At 37.2% G+C, this 15156-nt stretch overlaps 2 protein-coding genes across 2 annotated transcripts; one reads left to right on the forward strand and one right to left on the reverse strand.

Moving 5' to 3' along the window:
- Positions 1–9513: 9513 nt before the first annotated feature.
- On the forward strand, positions 9514–10632 carry LOC7490719 (probable F-box protein At2g36090). Its single transcript, XM_024594054.1, has one exon. It carries the CDS (start codon positions 9514–9516, stop codon positions 10630–10632), a length of 1119 nt encoding a protein of 372 aa, XP_024449822.1.
- A 683-nt stretch (positions 10633–11315) lies between these two features.
- On the reverse strand, positions 11316–13362 carry LOC7480123 (mitochondrial import inner membrane translocase subunit Tim13). Its single transcript, XM_002300484.4, has 2 exons — positions 13131–13362; positions 11316–11651 (listed from the first exon to the last, which is right to left on the reverse strand). Exons 1-2 carry the CDS (start codon positions 13248–13250, stop codon positions 11502–11504), a joined length of 270 nt encoding a protein of 89 aa, XP_002300520.1. The 5' UTR covers positions 13251–13362; the 3' UTR covers positions 11316–11501.
- Positions 13363–15156: the final 1794 nt, after the last annotated feature.

The raw sequence follows: 15156 nt of genomic DNA on the forward strand, positions 1-15156 counted from the left end.
CGCTCGTCTTCTTCCCCTGCAACGGCTCCGCCATTAAATGCAAAGACGTTTCTCTATTGAATGGAGCGCCCCACGCCATTACTAACGGCCGTTACAGTGCCGATCGATCTCCAACCCTATAAAAATCCTGGTAAAGGCAACCTCGCGGGAGAGAACAAAAGGGACGAGGAACAAAAACAGAGAGGAACGAAACAGAGAGCACGAACCGAACAAAAAAAAAACACGAAAAAGAGAACGAAAAGTAAAGGAGAGAAACAGAGAGGAGTATTGGCTCTGCCATTGCTTTCGTCCCTGCAGACAAAGAAAGACCCAGAATCAAAACAAATTCATAGCAGGTCGGCCTCTTCATCATCTTCTCGGCTTCAAAAGATGCGGAGAAAACAAAAAGAAAACGCATACAAGTGAGCACAGAAGGAAGATAAAGGGAAGCAGTAGGCGAGAATCCATCAGCGCTGCAAGCATCTTCGGTCTCCAAAAGCAGGTACGCCCGTGTCTTCATTTTGCATTCTTTAAATTTGCAAGAACATTGCGCGAAGGTAATTTAATTACCTTTGCATAGTGCCATGCACGCGTGAACAAGTTCATGCGCGCTTTGCCCAGCTCGGGCCACTAGCTTGGGCCAGTGACCGGGCCGGGCTGGCTGGGTCACCTAGCCCCAAAAAAATAAAAAAGCAATAAAAAAGCAATAAAAAAATAGAAATAGAAATTGTGCATGCATTAGAAATAAAAAAAATAAATGTATTTTATCGATTTATTTCATTGATGTCAGAATCATGAATAAAAATTACTAATTTAAATTTATGTTGGTTTTTTTAGCAACGAAAACTTACCAGCACCAGAGATGGAATTATTCGTAGTGGAATATTCATCAACGCTAGAGCTAGAATTACCTACAGTTGAGTAATTACCAACGCCAGAGTTGGAATTACCCGTAGTTGAATATTTACCAACACCAGAGTCAGAAATATTACCAATGAACCGTCATAACACAAATCAAAATTTTTTTAGCAATTTAAGACAAGACTAGCAATGTAGCTTACCTCAGGTAGGGTATGCTAGAGGTGTTAATACCTTTCCTAGCCATAACCAATCTCGTACCATAGAATCTTTGTTGACCAGTTAGGATTTCTAGTGACCATAATACTAGGTGGTGACTCCTTGAACCAGACCTTTCCCCATCAAAGAACAACATGCCAGAAATCTGTTCTTTCCAATCAAATTTTGTAAGGCCGCCGCGATGTCGGGTGCGACAGGGTTATGACAATCTTCATGAAGATCACAATCCCAGAGAGATAAGGATCGAATCTCGCGTCCAAGTCCCCGCAAAAGACTAACCCCCCCAGACTTATCCTCCTCCTAGGAAAGAATAGACATATAGGGGAACAATCATTTGTTATGGCCCTATAAAAAGGCCAGCAATAGGCCAGACTAGAGGAGGAAAAATCTAGAGAAAAAGAGAACCAGGGGGAGAACATAGGAGAGGACAAGAGTCTACAAAAATAGAGGGAACCAGGGCTTTTTCCAGAGAGAAGAACGAACAAAAAAAAGCAGGGAACAGAAAGATGGGCAATAATAGAGAGAACAGGGGATAAAGAAAGACCAGAAGAGGGAAGGGAGAAAATCGAGAGAGACGACGAACAGACAACCAAATAAATTAAAAACAAGAAAAAAAGCAGAGGAGAAGGAGTTCGTTGGACCAACAACCTCAAGCTCTCTAACACCATTGTTACTATCCAATTTTTGACCCCATGTTTTCAAAAATCCAAAAAAAATTGCAAAAAAACAAAGAAAACCTAAAAAATATGTTCTTGATACATTTGTATCATTTTTAGCATTTTCAGTATCGTCTCAAAAGAATTTAAAATTTCAAACGATTTTTTAAAAGCGTTCGAATTTAACGCATCATTTTCAAAGTTATTGGTTTTTCTTGTTTGAGTTGACATTGATGTTGTTTGTATTCAAAAAATTAAAAAATACAAAAAAATAAGAAAAATCAAAATTTACAAAGGACCAAATATGAAAAGGAAAAGTTGAGCGACTAATTTGTTTTTTAGGTTGCTTAGGGACCAAGCAATTAAAAATAACCAACTTTTTTTTATCTATTGTCATAACCCAATTCTGGGTTATTCCCCAAAATTCAATTTTTTTTCAAAATAAAATAAAAAAATAAAATAAAGGCTGGCAACGTGGAGAAAGCAGGCCGGGGAATCAAGCTGCAATTTTTGGAGAAAATTCAAGGCCTAATTGTACCCCCATTATGCCCCAAAATAGAGAGAAAATGAAAATTCAAGGTCAAATTAAATTATTATTGGACGAATTTGCATAAAAATTAAGTCCGATGACATAATTAAATTTTTAATAGGCCAATTTGATTTAATCATGGGCCAAATTAAATTTTAATTATGTTTAAGAATTAATTTGGGTCCAATTGAAGGATTTAATTAAGTGCAAGTACTTAATTATACTTTAAATGGGTCAAATTAATTTTATTTAGGGCCTAATTGGTGAAAAAATAAGTTTGGGAGCCTAATTTGGGCTTAATTGAGAAGATTGGAATTTTAAGAGACCAAATTTAATTTTTTTTTCAAGTTAATTGATTGAAATTAGGGGCTAAATTGCAAGAAAATTGAAGTTTTGGGGTCAATTAGAGGTTAAATTGAAGAAATTGACATCCAAGGACCAATCTGCAAAAGGCGCCAAAATTTGGGGGCTTAATTGACAACAAATTGGGGGCAAAATTGAAGAAATTGAAAGTTCAATGGTCAATTAGGGGTTAATTTGACAAAATCCAAGACCAAGGACCATATTACAATAGGCGCGTAACTTTGGGGTTTCAATTGAAGTTCATCAGGGGCTTAATTGCATTAAATCCAAAGTTAAGGGTCAATTAGGGGTTCAATTGAAACCAATTGAAAGATGGAGGACTAAATTGAAAATCTTTTAAAATCTCAAATTCAGTCGAAAACGGCACCGTTTTGCATTAAAAAAAAAAGAAGGACCAGACGACGCGTCGTCTAGTCACTGTTCATTGTCTTCCCCATTTTACCCGAAAGAAACAGCGTGGGAGCCTACTTTGCAGGTGCATTTATTGCTTGATTTCTCCATCAAATCGAACAAAACTTGCACGAAACGGATCCCCTGCAGTTCGTCTACAACCCCATGTGAACGTTGCAGGATGAATGACAGCCCGGCGACGGCGTGAAGAGGTCAACTCAGGCAGCCTTTTCCTGTAGATTTGACAACTCATGGAGGCTACTTTGAGCCAACGGTTGGGATCCTTCCCAATAGAATCAAGGGCTGACATTTTACCCCGGTGCAGACGAGATTACCCTCTTCCACCGCCTATAAATAGAGGCTGAGTTGATGGCCTTAAGGAGGAGAAATTCGGGTCCAAAAATCACCAAAAACAAGCCTTCTATTCTCAGTTTCCTGCTACCGGTCCTTTCTCTTCTTTCTCTCTCCACCGTGGCCTTCAGCCACAACCACCCTCATCACTGGTCTTTCCACCATCAGCTCCACCACAGGAAACCACCAACCGACCACCAAGAACCACCATGAACCTTTCTCTCTCCTCTCTACAGCCCCTCCCGTTTTCTTCTTCTTCTTTTGCTTCCTCTGCCACCGTTCCTCGCAACGACGCTGCCCAGACCATCAGCTCAACCTCCTGATCACGGCCGTGACAACAGACCCCGGTAGGCTTCTCCTCTACCCGTTTGCAGCTTCTGCAACCGTTCGGTTGCATGCAGAACGTGAACAATAACTGTTCACTTATAATTAAGCATGGCATTTGGGCCGGGTCAGTTATGGCTTAGCCCAATTGGCTGGCCTAGCCCGGCCCCACCCAAAAAGAGAAGAAAAAAATATTATGGGCCGATGTTGGCCCACCTTTTTCCTTGGGTCCTGGCCCATTTATCTGGGCCGGCCCAGCCCACATATTTTCATAATATTTAATTAATATATATTATATTATATATTTCAAAAAAAATTGAAAAATTCAAAAATCCTTCTAAAAAAAATTGTGATTTTCTCAAACATTTTTTCTACTAATTTTGCATAATATTGGGTTGTATATTTACACTGTAAAATACAACTCCGATATTAAGATACCAGGTTTTCTCAGAAATATTTCAAAAAAAAAAATTTCAAAACATTTTCAAAATAAAAAAAATATTTTATTGCATACGGCCAAATCCTAAAATTGTTTCAAGCATATATTCAGAAAAATAAAAATTGCATCTTTATCATGTTTTAAAAAAAATCAAAAATGGATATCATAACCAGTTTATGAGTATCCATTAGGATTTGGCCAACATGTCAAAAATCTTTTTCCAATCTTTTTTTTTAGGATCCAGATGTAGACTTTAATATTTGTGGGGTGTAAAATTAAACGATAAAGTACACCCTTAGGTATTAAAGATACAAGGTGTAGAAATGCGATGCTAAAATTCAGACTTTAGAACGGTTAGGATTTAACCCCATAAGGTAGAGACTTTCTCATGAAGAAAGATCTGCCTTGAACCTTAGAAAAGACCAACAAATAGAAACCCGACTTAGAAAAACAATCAAACAACAATGCAGCTTACCTTAGGTAGGGTGCACTGGGGGTGATGTGTCTTCCCCTTGCACAACCAATCCCTTACTCAGACTCTCGCAGACCATAGGTTCCTAGTGACCATAATACTAGGTGGTAACTCCTGAACCTTAATCATAATTTTATGATGAAATCCAGAAAATCTTCCCAACACATCACACCTCACACCAGACGACGTCGCGCCCCCCGCGACATCTATAAAGAGAAGTGAAAATTTTTTATACAGGGGGCGGAGAAAAATTTATGGGAAGAGGGGAGAAAAATTCTTATGTAAAAACCCTAAAACCTTAAAAAAAAAAAAAAAACCTACGTCTATCATGGCTGCCGCCTCCCTGGCCTTGGCCAAAAAACAAAACTAGAGAGCCAAAGTTTTCCCCTTCTCTGATTTAGCCTCCCTTTCCCTTTTCCAGCCGTCCCCATCGTCTCCCACTAGAACCAGCCATGACAGCCCCCTCATTCTCCAAGCCTGCAACCACCGTGAACACCATTAACAGGCTTTCCCTCTCTGTCAACATAGCCCCCACAAACCGGCCTCCACCAAACCCTCAAACCTCCAGCAGCCGCATTTTCTTCCCACTTCCAACAGACTCTTCACTTCACCGTCTCCTTCAATCGGCCCCTAGAACCACCCAAAGGACAGCAGCCCCATAGGCCATATTCACCTCGATCTGTCCTCTATTTTCAAGGAGAACCTTCCACAACCGAAAAGGAGTGGCCCGCAGGCCCTCATCCTCGCCAAGACCCGAACCGGCCACCGACAGCTGCACAGACACGAAAGAAACTCAGCCGCCGGCCGCTCCTTGACATACCGCCGACCACCTAAAACAGAGAAGAATGTGAAACAAAGAGAAAAACAAATCTACAGAAGAAACAGATCTGAAAGAAAGAAGACTGGGAGCAGATTTGAGAAGGAGAAAATAAAATAAAAACCACTGCTTGTTGCATTTTCTTGGATTTGCAGGTGATGTTGCTTCTCACCGCCGGTGCAAAAAGGAAGAGGAGAAGGAGTCGTTCCAGATCCCCCTAGTTTCTTTGATTTTCTTGACCGCGCATGGAGCAGATGCGCCGCCACTGTCCCTGCAGTTCCAGAAGGCCTTCCCAGCAATTCCTGGAGTTTTTGGGGTTATTTTTGTATTTTAAATTGTATTTGATTTATTTGGAATTTTTGTTATTTTGGAACATGTAAAAATGATGTGTGAGTTGAGCATAGTAAAAAAAGTGATGTGTGAGTGTGTGTTTTTTGTTGTTTTTTTATGTATGTTTTGTAAATGTTAAAAAAATCAAAAAGATAAAAATAAAAATAAAAATGTTTTAATTTGCACACAGTCAAATATCTTGGATATAAATAAAATCATGTTGTATTTTCCGTGAAAATGCAAGAACATGTTTCTGCATATATTTTAGGATTTAATAACTGGTTTATTAAAACCTTAAGAATTTGGCTAATATTTTAAAATTTTAAATCACATCAAAAGCATGAAGCAGCTTATCTTAGGTAGGGTGCGTTAGAGGTGCTAATACCTTCCCTAATCACAACCAGTCCTTTACTCGTGAATCTCTGACAAAGACCAGTACATTTGGGTTTCCTAGTAACCTTCAATCAAATATTAAGTGGCGACTCCCAAACCCAACAACAAACAACGAAGAAAATCGTCATCGACGCCGCGCGGGGACGTGCGACAACCATCATCTTCACCTTCAAGCTACAACTCCAGGTACACCCTTCTTCTCCTGCCCAGTTTCTGCATTTCTAAATTGCTAAATAGTGCCAAGGTAATATTAATTACATTCGCACTATACAGTGCATGCGTGAATAAGTTCACGCGTGCCTACTGCCTAGGCTGGCTGGATCCAGCCCAGCCCACATGGCTGGGCTAGATCCAGCCAATAAATAAAAAAGGAAAAAGAAAGTGTGGGTCGGGTCTGGGCTTCAGATCCAGCCAGCCCAGTCCATATTTGGCTAAGAGTGTGTTTGGCAAAAAACACCCTTATGCGTTTTTCACGTGTTTTATTCCTCTTCTATTTTGATTTATGGCCAAGCAAGCCTCTTTTCGATATCAGAAAATTTCAAAAATATGTGGGGATCATCGTTGATTTATTTGCGGGCACCTCACGCTTTGTTTTTTTTTTGTTTGATATGTTGCTTTTTAGACAAAACCAGCAATGCAGTCTGCTTCAAGTAGGATGTTTAAGGAGTGATAGCATCTTTCCTTTTGCGTAACCAGTCCCGTACCATAGAATCTCTATTGACCAGTTAGAGTTCCTAGTGACCATAATACTAGGTGACGACTCCTTAAAATAGACCTTTACTTCCAAAAAATAAAATGTCAGATATCTATTCTTTTACCATCCATAGATTATTATTAACGGGTCACCGCGATGTCCGGATATGATACCGGCAAAAAGTTTTGTTGGTAAAATTATTAAATGTGGTAGGGAGAATTTATGAATTTCGGATTTCTTTCTTTTTATATGTTATTTTATTTTCTTTATGTTACAAGACATATGATAAGAGACTGCTCTGGATTTCTAAATCTAGTTTACAAGATAACGTTAGATTTCACAAATTTGATATCGTCACAACCCTTAATGGATAAATATGATATGTTGTTTTTTATTTTCACAGATGTCAATTTTAGATATAAGATTCGTTCAAATTTCTTGATTTTATTTCTTTTATATATATATAAAATTCTAATAAATTCTCCCTCTAACATAGATTATTTCTTTAATTTAAATTTATTCAACGTAGAGAATATCCTTGATTTTCGAAATTTTCTCTCTAGCAAAGTAGAAACTTTAACAATAGTTTCAACATTCTAGAGAATTTTGTAGGCGTATTATTTGGCAAAATTTTAGATAGAATGCAAAAATTGAACCAAAACTTTCACCAAAACACGAGATCAGTTCCATCTGACGCCGAGCATAGACTATAGCGCAGGCAGATGTAGGTACACAAGGCCAAGGCCAGGATGTCAAAAGAGAGTTTTGATCAGTAGTTGACAACAATTTGATCATGGGGATAACTTCAAATTTATTTTGCATTTCTGTTTACCACAGACATTTCCCATTTGCTTGTTGACATTTTGTGTGAAAAATATTCACAAGATCGTGCCAATTTGTGTGGTACTTTGCACAGCTAAGAGGTTTCTATTTGAAGTTTCCTTGGTGGGTGGATGGGTGGTTTCATGGTGTCAAAAACAAGCAAAACTATGCCACAACCCTTCATCTCACGAAGAGGACTCATCGCTGAAGCCTCATCTTGAAATGATGATTATCTATGAAGAATAATAATACTGTTTGGTGTATGATAATCCCGTTTAAAAATGGAATACCTGCATCTTCCTAAAGAGAAAATGACTTGTAATCTAACAAGGTTAGATGTACCTAGTACTTCTCGCATCTCTTCATCCTCAAAATAAATGTTAGGGAGGTTGAATTGGCCAAGCAGCAAGCACATATCAGAAATAAAGACCAACAACCAAGAATATATTTTCTTGTTTTTAAAATTGTTATGTTTAGTTTGATTTATATATATATATTTATTTATTTATTTACTTTTCATTCCTTATTTTTATGCATTGTAGAATCATCCTTCTTAACGTTTAAATCTTATGATTGGTGGATTAATTAGTGTAATTTGTTTATTACAAAAAGGACCTTATAGCATATATATTTAACAAACAAATGTTGCATTTTATCACACACATATATTGGTGAAGTGGGTATCCCTTAAAATATGTGTGAGTGCAAGAAATTAATATTTTTTTATTGAATATGTGGTTCCATATAAGAATAGAAGAAGACTTCAGAATTATTCAAGAAGAAGAAGAAGAAGAAGAAGAAAGAAGAAGAAGAAGAAGGAACAGGAGATCCGGGAACTCAAAATCTTTTGAGAAGAAAACGACGCCAATATTTGTTAATTTTTTTTTTAATAAAATGCTATAGTTTTGAATAAATAAAATGTTCCTAATAGATTAAGTTTTTAAATTAAAATGGTTTTTTTGATATTATATTAGAGTTTTATTGATAAGTAATCATGAATTCAAATCTTATTATTCTCATTCTAAATAATAAAAATCAAGCATTGTTTTTACTTAAGAATCCATGTTAAAAATTAATATAAAATTATTCTTAAAATCTCACATAATAATTAAATTAAATTGAATTCAACACTCCCTTGTGATCATAATGTCTTATAAAGTGTGCAGTAACCCGTTAAGTATGATTAATAGAGGGGCTAAGACTAATATGCAACTAAATTCATCAAATTATAATTAATAATCATAATAATGTTGCCTCTCATCCTTAACCTACCTTGGTCCATAAGCCATCGAATATCTATCAGCACTACATAATTGCGAGCTTGCTGCAGGTTGAAACAATTCTCCCTTCTAACCAGGGACCAGCTTGTCAGGACAGAAAACGATGGCTGCCGACTAATTTTGGCAGGTGATGGGATCATAATTGAGCTACACGTGCCCTTACATTTCCAAAAGAAACGTACTGAGTGGCACATCTAAACCACTCGTTAGGTTTTGATGAGTCCAACTCATAAAGGATCCAAGTCAATGTTGTGAGCCATAAGGATCAATAACAATATCAACATTGATCATTCATTCACATGCTTTGCATTGAAAAAATCGACACGGTCACACACCACTCGGTGTCTTTCAAAGACTATGAATGGCTATCAAGTCCTATCTCACCCATCTTGATTTGCTAACTCCCATTTGTTCCACCCATCTCTTAAATTAGGCACGTTTGGATTGTGCCTTTTTGACCTGTGTACACCATAGAAATGTATATATATTCTCTAGAGTTTCTTGTAGCTTATATAGAACGAGACTTTGCTTTTTTTATTTCCAAATTCAGCCACACCTAAAAGATAGCAAAAAATATATATATCCAAGATAGATATGATGGAGCGTCCGATATGTCATCTCCAGAGCATGAATGGTGAACTGCTAACCGATATCATGTCTCGTGTAGATGGCCCAGCCCTCGCTTCGGTAGCTAGTACATGTTCTGAGCTCCGAGGCATTGCTCGTGATCAAAGCTTGTGGAAAAAGTTGTGTCATTCCAGGTGGCCTTCCACTGCTCTTGAAGAAGCTGAACATCTGATTTCAGGTTCTGTTCACGGTTGCTTCGACAAATTCTACTCGGACGCCTGCCCACTTGTCTTATATGATGAAGTTGCCAATGCTAACTCTTTGAAAGTGCTTGAATGTGCTGAACTAAATCCCCGCACATCTCCTTCTGATCTACTGTCATTGATTGATGTTTATTACAAGAACAAATGTGTCCTCTCGAGGATCTCGGATGGCATACCTGAGGCTGTAGATATATTCAAACATGGACTTGTTGACAGCAGCTGGGAAATGATCGCTGACGAGCGACAGAAATGGTTTCTAAATTATCCATTTAAACTGGAATTGATGGACCTTAAAGACGATGAAGATGACGATGACGAAGCATTAGCTTCTCCTATATCATCACTCAATGAGGCTGGAAAATCAAGAGAAAATCTTTGCAAGAAGCTGATAGAGGATCTCAGGTTGAGTTGGATACTAGTGGACAAGAAGACAGGCAAAGCTGTTAACCTCTCAAGCTGGAAGCCATTATCAGTACAGAAGAATTGGCCATATCATGCTACTTATGTGATGCAATTCGGGTGCGTTCTACCCGTGGAAGAAAGTTTGCTTCCTCAGAAGCTGGCCAGATTCATAGTAACAACTAGATTCAAGATTACAGAAAGAGAGGAGTGTTTAGAATGGAGGGAAATCAGCATGAGAATTGAGAACATAGAAGGTGCCCATGTCAATGGAAGGAGTAGTCTGATGATTCTGAATAAGGCCCTTTACAGCCAGCGCAGTACAAATCAGTTTAAAGTGGAAGAGGGATTAAGGAAGTATGAGAAACAGAAGAGAGAAATGATGAGGAGAAGGGAATCCAGGGAAGCTTTGGCTGACAGATTATTTACATTCATCGAGATCACTGTTTTTGTAATTTTATACGTTGCTCTTAGGTTGCTAGTTTAGCACTCTCATATCAAGGGGAGGTGTACACTGGAAAAGGTGTACATTCTCTCAGAATATTAGAAGATTCTGCACCGCACTCTACTGACATGGTAATTGCCCAAGTATGGGCTGAAATTATACTCGATAAACTATCCATTTTAATCTGGAACGTTGGACCTTAAAGATGACAGCGATAATGATAAGAGCTTGACTTCATTGTTAGCGTTCAATGAAGCTGGAAAACCATGAGATCATAGCAAGAAGCTCATAAAAATCTCAGGTTGAGTTGGATACGGGTTAACAAGCTTGAAAACATTCTCAGTACAGATGAGTAGGCCTTACAACTTAAAAGCATGCTAATTATGTGATATATATTGGCTGCGTTATACCAGTGGAAGAAACTTTGCATCATATTAATGGCGCCATGGAGGGAGTAGCTTGAGAATTCTGAACAGATTAAGCCCCTAAACAGCCGATCCAGTACAAATCAATTTAGAGATGGAAAAAGGGTTTCCAACTTTTCAAAAGTACAAGAAAAGACAGATGAATTGATCAGGAGAAGGGATTTCAGGTAAATATTGGCTGATAGAATCTATACATTCATTGAGATCGCAGTACCTATGTAATCCTTTACCATGCTCTTGCTATTTTAGCATTCTCATATTGCAAGGGCATATAAATTCCATCGTTATACGCCACAATGCTAATTAATTGCCCAAAAATTGGCTGAAATTCAACTGAATAAATCTTTTACAGATCAATGTTAAGAAAATATATGTTCCCATGATAAATGCTAAAAATGGGATACAATATAAAACACAATCTCTGCTCTCGCTCAAGAGTTCCCATGATAGTTTGCAGGACATCTTCGGGGGAAACTTTCTTGAAGTTCAGCGTGGTGCATTGAAAAGAGCTTTACTGATGATGCCAGTAGCCTCAATGTAGCGTTCCACACACCTGGAGATGCAGCTACTTTCGCTCCCACTCAGGCTTGACCCTGGTTTTGTTATACACTTGGCAAAGCATTTGTCCCTCACAGTCTGCATTGAAATGGAATTACAAGTAATGTCGACAATTGCACACAAATGCCAGTGAAGCTATTGCATATTACAAGACATTGAGTCCCATTTCTCAAACAGGAATTCAAGAAAGCACTGACAAATGCTTCTAAGAAATGTATCACTAAAGTAAACTTTGTGATGCCACCAGGTCCAAAAAATCCGATTACAAGTACCAGCCACTAAAGTGATTCGAGAATAAATTAGCTCTAATATCCTCCCTAGCACCTGACAGATTTTTCAAAACATGCGAGTCAAAGAGAGGACACCAGAGCTGCTAAAGACCCCAAACTGACCGGGTTTTGAGAGATCAAGTGAAAGTGCGACTCATATATGTAGATACCTCAACCAGTATCCTAAGAGAACACGCTATACTAAGATACAAATTTGTACATGAACACAGGTGTTTATATGTTTCCTTCTGCCACAAAAAATCAGGAAAGTAAAGCCTGTGCATGACTTTGTAACGAGATGAACTTGAAATTCAGTACTAATATCAGGGTATATGTGTTTATAACCTCCACTTGAATGCTAATAACAAATAAATAAAGTAGCCAGGGTAAAACCTCTTCTTAGAAATTTGAAGTTACACAAACAGCTGTTAGACTTGAACCGATGAAACTGCAAGTTCACCTTCATCATTTCATTTTAGGAACAAGACTACCATCTGAAACTCTAATTTTATGATCAGAAGATAATTTCTAATTCCCGATTCCAGCACATAGAATTGCACAGACAATCCAGCGCACGCAACTAGGCTTCTTAGCAATGAGAAAATCCAACCTAAGTGGTGCATGAAAAATCATTACCACACAAAAAGTACTTCTTGATCCTTTAGAAGAAAAAAAGATTTATCTTCACAAAAGCTCCACATACGAACACAAAAAAGGTACATTTATATACAAGTAACATCTCCGACTCTTCAACAGATAACAACCTAGCAGATTTGTATACAAGATTACCTCCAACAGTTCAACCAAATACAACCAAGCAGAAGTAATTACTTAACGTAAACCATAAAGCTTAGATGTTGCAAACTCTTTTACCACCCAATGACAGTAGAGAATCAACATTTTACCTAAGTCCTCTCCCTAAACAGATGAGATAAACACCAAATTACATGAATTGGAAAGCTCATCATTATTACAAGTACGGAATAATACTCCCCTGCCCTTGCATTGTATTCCCCTAAAATTGGAAACTTAAAGCGCAACTCTCACATTAGAATCAAAATAAATATAAAACCCAGATAAAAAAAATTCAATCTTTGAACTAAAAATCACCTATAACTCATCTTTGACGACTAAAACAATATCATCTTTAGTCATTCTTTAAGCTAAAAACACCCAAAACCAAACAATTTCTCCACTAAACCACCAAAGATGGTAAAAAAACAAAGATTTATGCATTAGAAGCAAATAAAAAGAGAGAAAGAGAGTGATTAATAAAGAAAAAGTGAACCTCAAGGAACTCCTGGGCATAAGCTTGTGCAAGTTGATTCTTTAACTGGTCCTTAAAATCTTCTGCTGACATTTGGGGTGACCCAGATCCCATACTTGAATGTGAAGAAAATGAATCCATTACTTCTTTCTTGCTCTTCTCTCGGTTTTCCTGTTGGCTCTGTGACTCTGTTTCGGTGCTTCAGGAGAAGAGAGGGGCAATATTTCGATTTAAACCCTAGAGAGGGCTAAGATCCTTCTGTTTTCAGTTTAAGAAAATCCTTAAACCCTTGTTGGCCCAATTGACGTTGTCCTGAGCCAGCCTAGTTACAGAAAAATTGTTTCAGCCCAAAGCATCACAGCAACTTTGTCAACAGAATTTCTTTAAAAACATCATTCATGGGTGAATCTCCCACTAGTTAATGGATCCCATAAATCTAAATTTCTTGAAAGTAAAATTAACATTAATTATGATTTGTTTATGGTGGTTCAAATAGTTTTCACAAATGGTTTGAGTAAGGATTAAATCTTGGTTCATATGCAAACAGGTTATCCTTAAGTCAATTCTTTTTTGTTAGTATGGTACTATATATTAATAATATTGTAAAGTCATGTTTGGTTTTCTCGTTACAGAGGAATGCAATTTTTTCTTTTATTTTTTATGGATGTTGTTTTATTTTTATTTGGGATTTAATTTACTTATACCTGTTTGAATTTTTATCTTTTAAATTTATTTATATTATATTTTATATTTTAAATAATTATACCAAATAAACTTAATTTAAAGATACCCTTGAACATATTCAAAATACCATATATTATAATTATCTTATTTACTACTAGTCATCTTATTGAAAGAAGAAAAAAACACTAATAATGCACAATATATTACTCATCAAATATGATAATTTTAAATTCACTATCTTCGTAGGCCTTCACATTGGCAATGGGCCTTGAAACCCATGATGGAATTCTTTTTTTAAAAAAAAAAATTTAATAAAAAAATAAATTACACAGCAAACCCAAACAGCATCTTAATAATAAAAGCCACCCCACATTCTTTGTGATTTGGGTTGTAATTAGACCCAAAGACAAGCCTCAACGAAAAGCCATAGTTGATGTAGTCTTGGTCCTTGAACCATTTTTGGGTCCATGCAAAACAAGCATACATGACCTCCTTTGTCTTGATGATGATCCACTTCCGAGGCAAGGTGGAAGATCAAAAAAAATAAATCAAACTAGATCATGTTAAGAATGCTATCTTTTAATGTTTTGTTCATCGTTAATGTTAAACGGAGGCACAAAGAAGCATATACAGTAGAGACCTAGCTCGTGGATTGAAGTTGCTAGCGAGGGTGCAAAACTGCACATAAGTTATGGTATCAAAACAGATGAAAACAACTCGCTGCTTTTGCATTGAGCCCCCAAATTAAAATCGCCCACTTGCTTAAAATTATAGCCCACAGCTTGGTGTCTCACACATGCATTGAACTGGATTTAGTTGCCTTGCTTAGTGCAACTTGCAGCTAGCTAGCTGTGAAATTTCCATTTTTCAATACTAGCATAGATAATTTGCTACCAAAACCTTACCAATAATTGATCTCAACTTTGAAATAAAAATAGATTATATTGCATACAATAATAATAAAAAACATTACTGTATTTTAAACGAACATTCAATCTCTTACCTTCAACCCATACGCAGGTGCACGCACACAATTAAAAATACTTTGAAACATAAAACAAGATAGCCGTCAACTGTCAATTGGAGGGTAGAGCATTCCAGCTTGGTGGTCCAGTTGAGTTAAGGAGTGGTCCTAAACCTATGATCTCAACAATTAAGGCCATACCTCATTGAACTTCGGTTTCTTTTGTTTGTTTGTTTGTTTGATTTTTTCTGTAATCATGTTCTAGATCCTAATATCTTCCATGATCACCGCGCATTGAACTAGCCATTATTATAACTAAGTACACAAAATTTCCCATTTTGGATGAACACAAGTAGACAAGATTAAAATTAACGAAACTCATTAGTAGAAAAAGCTATC

This window comes from Populus trichocarpa, chromosome 1 (assembly GCF_000002775.5).
Source record: "Populus trichocarpa isolate Nisqually-1 chromosome 1, P.trichocarpa_v4.1, whole genome shotgun sequence".
NCBI lineage: Eukaryota > Viridiplantae > Streptophyta > Magnoliopsida > Malpighiales > Salicaceae > Populus > Populus trichocarpa.

Bases quoted from the DNA above. Each gene is read 5' to 3' on its own strand.
- LOC7490719 (XM_024594054.1), top strand. From the start codon at position 9,514: ATGGAGCGTCCGATATGTCATCTCCAGAGCATGAATGGTGAACTGCTA.
- LOC7480123 (XM_002300484.4), bottom strand. From the start codon at position 13,250: ATGGATTCATTTTCTTCACATTCAAGTATGGGATCTGGGTCACCCCAA. The intron at 11,652-13,130 runs GTTCACTTTTTC...ATTTCAATGCAG, and splicing joins ATGCCCAGGAGTTCCTTGAG to ACTGTGAGGGACAAATGCTT.